Source organism: Orbicella franksi, chromosome 3 (assembly GCF_964199315.1).
Source record: "Orbicella franksi chromosome 3, jaOrbFran1.1, whole genome shotgun sequence".
Taxonomy (NCBI): domain Eukaryota; kingdom Metazoa; phylum Cnidaria; class Anthozoa; order Scleractinia; family Merulinidae; genus Orbicella; species Orbicella franksi.
This window is the reverse complement of record NC_138147.1, coordinates 20,659,853-20,670,000: the sequence shown is the minus strand read 5'-3', so window position 1 is coordinate 20,670,000 and position 10,148 is coordinate 20,659,853. Positions and strand designations below refer to the sequence as shown.

At 38.3% G+C, this 10,148-nt stretch overlaps 1 protein-coding gene and 1 non-coding gene across 2 annotated transcripts in view; both read left to right on the top strand.

Moving 5' to 3' along the window:
- Positions 1 to 10,148, top strand: part of LOC145482660 (polyamine-transporting ATPase 13A3-like) — a 177,731-nt gene that overhangs the window by 71,834 nt on the left and 95,749 nt on the right. Inside the window, exons 13-15 of the mRNA XM_081461266.1 lie at positions 5,815 to 6,003; positions 8,107 to 8,217; positions 8,604 to 8,650. Of these exons, the coding sequence (XP_081317392.1) occupies positions 5,815 to 6,003; positions 8,107 to 8,217; positions 8,604 to 8,650 (347 nt within the window). The remainder of the gene's footprint in view (positions 1 to 5,814; positions 6,004 to 8,106; positions 8,218 to 8,603; positions 8,651 to 10,148) is intronic.
- On the top strand, positions 807 to 879 carry Trnat-ggu (transfer RNA threonine (anticodon GGU)). Its single transcript has one exon. It is a non-coding gene; the product is annotated as a tRNA-Thr (tRNA).

Below are 10,148 nucleotides of genomic sequence, written 5' to 3'. Positions count from 1 at the left end.
GAACTGCGATTGTAGATGTCAGTGAAGAATGATCATCGCAGTTAATTTTCCAATTAAAGCAATTGGAAAGAAGAAGCCTGAAAAAAATCAGGGCTTCAACGGGATTCGAACCCGTGACCTCTGCGATACCGGTGCGATGCTCTACCAACTGAGCTATGAAGCCACACATTGGGAGCGAGGTCAATTAATTGAGTTCATATCTTCCCGTGAGGAGTGAAATGATGTGAAGTTTATATGAAATAATTCATATATGAATTGCGGTTGTAGATGTCAGTGAAGAATGATCATCGCAGTTAATTTTCCAATTAAAGCAATAGGAAAGAAGAAGCCTGAAAAAATCAGGGCTTCAACAGGATTCGAACCCGTGACGTCCGCGATACCGGTGCGATGCTCTACCGGTGCGATGCTTTTATTGGAAAATTAACTGCTATGATCATTCTTCACTGACATCTACAACCGCAGTTCATATATGAATTATTTCATATAAACTTCACATCATTTCACTCCTCACGGGAAGATATGAACTCAATTAATTGACCTCGCTCCCAATGTGTGGCTTCATAGCTCAGTTGGTAGAGCATCGCACCGGTATCGCGGAGGTCACGGGTTCGAATCCCGTTGAAGCCCTGATTTTTTTCAGGCTTCTTCTTTCCAATTGCTTTAAGTGGAAAATTAACTGCGATGATCATTCTTCACTGACATCTACAACTGCAGTTCATATATGAATTATTTCATATAAACTTCACATCATTTCACTCCTCACGGGAAGATATGAACTCAATTAATTGACCTCGCTCCCAATGTGTGGCTTCATAGCTCAGTTGGTAGAGCATCGCACTGGTATCGCGGAGGTCACGGGTTCGAATCCCGTTGAAGCCCTGATTTTTTCAGGCTTCTTCTTTCCAATTGCTTTAATTGGAAAATTAACTGCGATGATCATTCTTCACTGACATCTACAACCGCAGTTCATATATGAATTATTTCATATAAACTTCACATAAAATATTTTATATTATCAAGTTTTAATAAGCATGATAAGATGCAACTTTTGGCAAAGTTTTAAAAAAATCTGTACATAGGGTTCAGAGCCACCTTAAAGTTTTAAGTAACATTTCATAACAAAGACTGCCTTCGTATTTAACATGTGGATGTGAAGAGGACTAGGTCAATCAGCTGAATTGGAAGCTGATTGTTTTGCCGTCGCTTTGAACACTAGAACAGCACATAATATTTTGTTTACCTGTTAGCCTTCGTGACTTTTCAACAGTAGCAATGAAAGACAGCATAGTCTGTAAGTGTTGCCTCTGCTTTGTCATGGAAAATGTGCAAGTGCCGACAAATTTGATGGATGGTATTGTCTGCAACACCTGTCAAAATTGCTCTCGCTTTGAAGTTCAAACCCTGGTCAGTGCTGTACTCAGTAAGCTTTGTTCAAAAGTAAAGAAAATTCCCACCTCCCTCCCTGTATGGAGGATGTTTTTGTCTGTCAATAAACTGGGTGTCACCTCCTTTGAGGCTGGCAGTTAAGTCTTTGGGTAGCAACTTCCCATAAGCTTTGGGCAGTATTTTGCCCCTCTCATTTGTGCACCTGCCAATATTCTCTAGTCCCAGTGCTGGCTTCGTCAGTGCCGGGGTGATGAGTGAGGCTTTCAAGTGTTAAACAATCGGTCCATTTACTACTTTGATGCAAAAGTATAATTTTTGCAATTTACTCGAGATCAAACATACAGAATTTTTTTAATAGGCAATTTGCATGATGGCGTCACTTGACTACAACTACCAGAACCTTTCACTTTTTCTTTTTTATGTTAATTAGGGCAATTATTATTTAAATCTCACTGGGACTTCAAAATTTAAATAATAAAGAATTAACAAAAGGAATTCTGATAGTTGTGGTCAAAAGACGACAATGTGCAAATCTGCTATTCCTGTATAATACTGTTTGCCATACACCATAGTTTAAGGCCTTGGTCTTAGCTTTTCCATACTATATCTGGTTTGCACAAAATTTGTGCTTTACAGATTTTATTTTTTTTGTTTATTGTTTCCAGGGAAATGTGACCGTGAACAGGAAAACGTACCTTAACGCTTATCCATTAGACGGGCAAAAGCGTTAAGCATCCGTTAGTCATCCGTTAGAAAGTTTTCTTAAAAACGTTAGGGACGTTAGCCCAACCGTTAGACGTTAGCATCAGGCCATTAGAACGGAGAGTGCAACCGTTAGCAAGAGACATGTATCCATTAGCCGTTAGCATCAGACCATTAGACGGGACAGCATAACCGTTAGCAAAAACTCTGTATCCGTTAGCACAGCTAGGGAAGCCGTCAGGATCTGTTAGAATAAACTAGCATACGTTAAGCAGGAAACGATTCCATTAGAATGGCATGACACGCGTTGAAGTAGCATGTGGTACGTAGGCTAACACAGTGTGAAACGAGAGCAGCTCTTGCATTCCATTTAGTTCAAAACAATCATGAGAGATAGCGATCTTTTGATGAGAAGTTTGGCGATTATTATTTTTTTATGCCATAATGATTGATAAATACAACTCAAATGAAGTTCAATAAAGCCTTCACACTATAATTATTATACATGATCCAAAACAAAACATGTTTACGATAAATAAAGATGTTCTGCAAAGTAAACACTGATCACATGTGAAGAACTTGTGCTCGTGTGTCAATGTCACAAAGTGCAGGTTCAAAAATTTGCATAAAAATGTTTACATCTTCCAAGATGTGAGAAACGGCTATATTCCGGCAGAAAGTTTGATAAATATTTTGATAGACTGTTGTCTGACTCTGAATCAGAAGAAACCAATTTAACTACATGTATGTGACAAAAACAACTTTATCTGATGAAACCAGCGCCAGCAAAACGCCCGTTGCTTCGAGACTAGCTTCGTGACTGCAGAAGGTACCGCTTTTCGCATGCTCTATCAAGCCGAAAGTGTAATCTTTTGCGAATCCACAGCTGGAGAAGACAGTTACTTTTAAAAAACTCTAGACAAAGTCATTGTGTAAAAAGAAGAGCAAGCAACAAATCCATTTGAGTAAAACAAAAAATGTTCACCCTGTTCGACTGGCAAGTTAAATTGTTTACACGCGGGTTTAGCGACGTTTCGCGTCCCACACGATAATAAAGGACTCAAATTCTGAGTTTGTCTGTCTCGATGAGGAAGTGATAGTTTATATCACTGAGTTTCGCTTTCAATGCTCACCGTGGAAATAATTTTTTAAATGTTTGTCCCATCGACGACAGATGAAATAGGCACTTTGTGATTTGCTTTTTTTTAGAAATCGTGAGTGTAAGACTGATAACGGATTGGCACAGTTATGTGTTTATAACATTGGACTGAAAGCTATGCTGTTCGTTCGTTAAAAGTCCTTAGATGTAAACCGTTAGACAATCGTTAAACGTCCTTAGATGTAGGCCGTTAGACAACGGTTAAATGGCTTCAGTCATCTGTTAGAACAACCATTAGAACGTGTTCTTCATCCGTTAGGCATACTTAGTTAGCCCTTAGAACATTAGGAGAGAGCGTTACAACGCTTTGATCATTTGTTAGGCACAATTAGATAACCATTAGAATGTGAGGACAGAACGTTAGAATGTTGTGAAAGCCATTAACTATCCATTAGCTATCTGTCCGCTAGCGACTGTTTAACGGATAAGCGTTAAGGTACGTTTTCCCGTTCACGGTCACAAATATCAAGTGCCATGAGAAATACATTATCCCAAACCTCAGTCCATTTTCAGTAACTGGTTTAATTTTCATATCAATCTGATATGGGGAATACAATGGAACCCTGCTCTACGGACATCTGCTTAGTATGGACAGTTTCGTTTTCCCCGACGAAAAGCTCATATATTTTTTCTAAAATTAACCCGCTTATTACGGACACTTTTCTGTGTCCCAAGCAACAAACTTATACATCGTCAACCCCGCTTTACGGACACCGTTTGTATCTGTGCATTGTCTATTGTCATTGTCATGATTATGTGCTAATTAGAGATTTTGTACCCTGGTCAAATTATGACAGATTTTGGCGGGTTAATACAATTTTATTACTAAATGAAACAGTAGCAAAATAGCATGACGCATTTGACCAGTTCTTTCTTCCGGTGCATTACCCAGTCTGCAGTCCTTATATAAAGTTTTCTGCCTGATACGCTTACACAAAAGTTTCACTTTCTTGGTCTTTTGCTACACTCCTTGCTTGTAGCCTTCTTCCTCTTTGATGTCTTATGCTTGCCACTATCACCATCGGCCTCCGTTCATATTGCTGGGTTGTTGCCAACGTCTATTAATTGTTCAAGTAAATCCACGTGCTTCCTAGGACAGTCAAAAATATAAACACACGGTATTTCCATACCAAGGCCTCCACCCCGATTAACTGCTTTTCCACATACTTCAACTGATCCTCGATTAGTAGGCTTTGAAATAAAATGGGTGACTATACCAGTGCAGTTTTTGGTGTTTGCGAGGTGATATGGAATGTGGCCGATAACTCAACTTTCAGTTAGCACAGTGACCGCGTTTTTGTCCTCACCATTTCCTGGCTCTGGTTGCAAAGGCAAAATGTAACCGAGAGTGATACAGTTAATGATTTGTAATTTACAGTACAATTAAAACGTTTTGTTGCCATACAAGTGTCGGCCTTAGTGTTTGTATCGATAAAACACGTGTCCCTGACTTTTTTCCGAGGACCCCGGTTAATACGGACACCCCTTTAATACGGACATTTTGGCATGTCCCCTTGGTGTCCGTATTAACGGGGTTCCACTGTACTGTTAAAAGCTGATTGAAAAGGCTTGGTATGGTCCAGAAAAACTGTACCAAGACATCTTTAGCATTTGGCAACAGATATTGGTTTTCTTAGGTTGGTCAGTCTTCATGTTCACAAACTTTTTTTTTGATTAAGTTTTCTTTAAACAGCCTGTACAAATGACTATAAAATGTTGTAGCTTACTTATTCTGTACCACTTCCTCGGGATCTTGGGCTGCTGCATTAGGTAAGGGTGGTTTCTTATTGGTTTTCTGTATGTGGGGTAGCACCGGGTAACATTTGTATTCTTAGAACAAATAGTTCTAATTTGCAAGGATACAGATTTATGTATTTGGATGTCAGCATATGTTTAAATCAGATGAGTGATTGGCGCATTCTTGATTAAGTTTTCACATTGAATGTCTTGGGTTAGTGTAATTAGAAAAGGAAGATTCTTTGACTTTGGTGAGAATTGAACCCACGAGCTCTGGTTTAGGTCACCATTGCTTAAAAAAATTCGGAAACGGGCTATTTCAATGCTAAATTGGGCCAATTTCAATCATGTTATCTGCCAGGTTGTGCAAGATGGTATCTTTCTACCTGACCCCCATACCTGCCAGATATTGCTTTATTTGTCCATGAAAAGTTATGGAAGTTTTAAGAAAAGAATGAATTTATTACTTAGAAGGGGAGGTAAGAGAGAATGCTTGTGCACAGCACAGGCATCTAATATCTGTTTAGGGGTTAATTATTTAAAGGTTTTACTTTTGGTGCAATTCTCCTCTATTTTGGAATTTCTTTTTATCATTTAAGTTAAACTTTCTAAAATAAGTAAGAAGCTACTCATTCATACATGTATGCTACATATAATATGTATTGTACCTCTAAATGACCAATATGCTGATAGCCTGTGCTGTAACTATGTAACTTAGGAATTAACCCCTTTGAAGATTTTAAAACAGTGCCAGTAGAAGAAGTATGGCTAAATTATTTAATTTTATATTGTATGATATCAATGTTTCTTTGCTGTGTTTTTTCACCCAGGTGAAAGTGTACCAGTCACAAAGACTCCATTACCACATGTAAAAAGATTATCAAGCAATCCATTGGAACAAAGAGAAGAACAATATAAACCTGATCAACACAAGCGACACACCCTTTTTAATGGCACAACAGTAATACAAACCCGTTATTATGGTCATGCTAGAGTCCTGGCAGTGGTTGCTAGAACAGGTAACTACCTGCTGGAGTAGAAGTCTATGGTTGTTGTTTTTAGGGAAGGTTCACAGAAGGTAAACTATTATGATGTTAGGGAGCTGCCAGTGATAGAACACTAAAGCCCTAACACAGTAAAGCATTGTGGTGTAAACTTTCATGTATGCACTTTAAAGTGCAAGCTAAATTTAAACAAAACACATGCATTTTTAAAACCCCACAAAACCAAAACAAGACAGCATTGCATCACTGAAGTAGTCCCAGGTTTTGCTATCTTGGATTAAAGAGCATTTATTTATTATATGGCTTATATTTGCAGTCAATATAATGCGCACTCTGATTGGCTAATTCTAGGGCATTATTCTTCTGTAATGTCCACAGGTTAATTATGAGCCTGCAAAAACAAAGCAAAAAGCCATATAATAAACATCTTATTAACGTGTCAGTATACCTCAAATGACCATTTCACGTTAGTGCATTTTCTTATGGAGGTTTTGAAAATAACCCCTAATAAAGTATGTGTATACAAAGTTATTTCCTACAAGCTTGATAAATTAGGAATTTAATTGTTTTTTATTTTGCTGAAAATATAAAAGGTTTAGATGTGTTTCATAATGAAGTAATTTTTACCCTTTTGCCTTTATCATATTTGTTTACATGCCTTGATTATTGTGGCAATGTGATTTTATTTTCCTCCTATACCATTCTAAAGTTTACCATTGGAATGCTTGGGGCATGCTTTGACAATTTGGTTTGTTCTAAGCGATCGATAAGTCGTAACTCATGAAGTGTTAGATTCAAGATGATGGAAGCGTGATTGCGTGAAGGATAATAACCCGGTCAACTCTGGTCGTTCTATTGAGTAATATTCACGTGACAGAGGGTGAATTCATTAACGATGACAGGAATTTGGCAACGCTCTGTTGGCGATAATTACAAATTCAAAATTGGTATTCCTCTGGATCTCTAAAACCAAAAGAGCTTATCATCCCGAATTTTTTGAGAAAGAAAGACCAGAAAATTTCTAGCCAGCCATTAAAACAATTAGAATTTTCACATTTCTAAGAGAAACTGAGGTATACTGATACCTTAACCTCAAATGTTCAGTATTTACGGGAAAATCTCAAACCTCAGCCTTGGTGTATTGACCTTGTCATTGCTCACCAATATGGCAAGGTCTTGATTTGACATTTTCCTGTAAAGACTGAACGTTCTAGGTTAATAAGTATGGTGGAACCCCATTAATATGGTCACCAATGGGCCAACTTGGCCAACTTGGCCATATTAACAGGGTGGCTGTATTAGCGGGTGGGGTCAAACCTCATGACTGGTCTAAATTGAATGTCGACATCTTCACAGATATATCATAATTGCACTTCTAAAGAACTGTTCTTTAATAAACATCCAGAATGCAGATATAATTAAAAACAAATTGAAACTTGAATCAGTGTATACAATATTAACAAAGAAGAGATGAACACAACTGGTTTGAGTGGCTATATAAATGGGGTAAAATTATAAAGGATTACACAGGTTGGGATTTCAGAATGTGGCCGTTGGCCGTATCAATGAGGTGGCTTCATTAATGGAGTTTTCTTATGAGAAAATGTATTGGTGTTTCAAAAAAGTGGCCGTTGGTTGAAGACGACAGCAGAGGTGGTGGCGACAGCTGTGACGACAATGACGACAATGATGATGAGGAAGAAGAAGAAGATAACGAATTTGAAAAGGCAGATAACTTCTCCACTGTACTACACTGACAACTATACCATTTGTGGAGAAGATGTTGAATAAATCGGTTTTTGTACAGAAGCGCTGGGTAGTAAAAACAGCAGGCTCAAGTACGTTCCTACCACAAACCTCATTTATTATTGTATTTTTATCTTTCTACGTTTTGCGTACTCAAAAGACTACAATACTTCACCTAACCCTAAGCCCACAAGTACGCATTGCAGACCTAGTTTTTAGGGCTAGTAGAACCAGAGGTGATCTGTTCAGGCTATTGACTGTTTGTTTTAGTAAATTTTACAACCAGGAAACTCTTTAAGTCGTACTATAATATTATTTTATGGAACTTTCAGATTGTTACTATTTTCTTTTATGTGATATTTTATTTTGTAGGATTTTCCACAACTAAGGGTGGCTTAATTCGTTCCATCCTTAGTCCAAAACCTGTAGGCTTTAAGTTCTTCAGGGACTCCATTCGGTTTATTGGTCTTTTGGCAATTCTTGGTAAGACATAACTAGGCATATGACAATTATTGTTCACGATTCTTTTTATGCTCTACATGAACATACATTACTATGTTATCACATGCATATCACACACATCTATGGCCCAGTGCCTGGGCCATGTCACCAGCCCAGCCCAGCCTTGACGGAGCCCCCCCCCTAGGTTAATAGCCGCTGGCTAGGCCTCTTCCCTGAATCCAGGCAGAAACCCAGGGGGCATGGTTTTGCAAAACTGCCCAGTTCTCTCTCTCTCTCTCTCTCTCTATCTTAAACTGGCACTTTTATAAGAGGAGTAACTTGATAAGAGTATTGCAAGAACTAATCAAACTATTAATTTTTTTTGGCATGTAAATTAATGACTTTATTCATGTGTTAACTTGAAACAGCCATAGTTGGATTCTCATACAGTGTGGTCACCTTCGTAAAACAAGGGGTAAGTGGTTTAATATAGTACCATACTTGTTATGTAGTTATGTGCAATAGATGTGTAGTTTGGGTATTGTGTAAATGTAGCACTGAAGTAGGTGTGCTACCTCAAGGCCTCTAAAGCGTGGGACCTGGGAAGATGTGACACATGATCCTTGAAGTTAGCACGCTCTAACAGACTCAAAGATGTCTGCTTTTAAACAGCAATGAGTTGGCGAGGCAGTCGAGAGACATCTGAAGGAAGACAAACTCCTCCTCTGTTCCCTCTATCCCCCAGACACCTTGCCCATACTGAAGCATAAATTTCAAAGTTAGGGTTGGCTTCATCAGTCACTTTAGTAATGACATGCTCTGACGATTTGATGGACTTTCAACCAGAAAGTATTGACATCAGTTGTAAAAATTATGCTTTTAACAAAGTGTACATTATAATAAATAAATCTTTTCCACAAACATACTCTCTCTTAAGCTTGAGCAAAGAGCAGCTTCATTAAAAGCAGTGAGCTGCTTTTAATGTAGAGGAAGCTTCTCTAAAGGCCAGGCTGGGAAGCTGGCCCAAGGACTTGCTTAACTGCTGGTGGGTTGCTAGCAGCTAGGCGGCAAAAGCAGTGCAGAGGGGAGGTAGAATTTTTGTGACACCGTCGCGTAGCTAGACTGAGCACTTTGCTCAGTAAAACTATTGTTGAACATTACTTAAGGGTTCTTTGTAATCAGAGGGTACCCTGCTGGAGAGGCTCATGCATGTCATGTGTATGCGTGATTGGTCAATCTCCGAGCCAGGGTGTCAGTCAAGGGACTTGTGGCCACTTGGACTGTATTAAGTCAACTGCGGGCATGTTTTTCCAATTCCAGTCAGAAATAACATATTAAAGGTTTGATTACAACTGAAGTGCAAGTTTAGTGTTGGAAATTGGAACAAACTGGCAAGAAACTTTATCACTTTGCTTGTTTTATAGTTATACAAAATGTTTGTGAAATAACTATAAGCTAAATACAGAAAATGTGGAAATATGTTAACCACTACTACATCTGTTACATTTTCCTTAGTTTTACTTCTGTTAGATTAGTGCTAATTCTAATGCTAGAATGCTAATAGAGGAAATCACTTTTGAGTGGCAAGCAACTATACTAGAAGGATAGGATCCTTTTGTATCAAAAGGTCATTAATTTTACTGATCATGGCGAGGGACTGGATTCGTAAAGTAAACTGATTGTTCCTAAAGCAGCCACCTTGCCTACATAAATAACTTTGCTTGTTTTTCTTATACCTTTCTGAATAATTTACCAAGCAGCTTTGACTTGATTATGAAAAATGTGGAGTCATTGAGCAATTATGGTTATGGTTATAATTATTGAGTTATTTTTTTGTAAAAAAAATACCTCTTAGTCAGCACGCCGGGTGTGTTATGGACTGGTCAATGGATGAGTGAGTGAGTGAGTGAGTGAGTGAGAGATGTATGCATGTCACACCAATCAGATTGGATCTACTATAAACAGCCAATCAA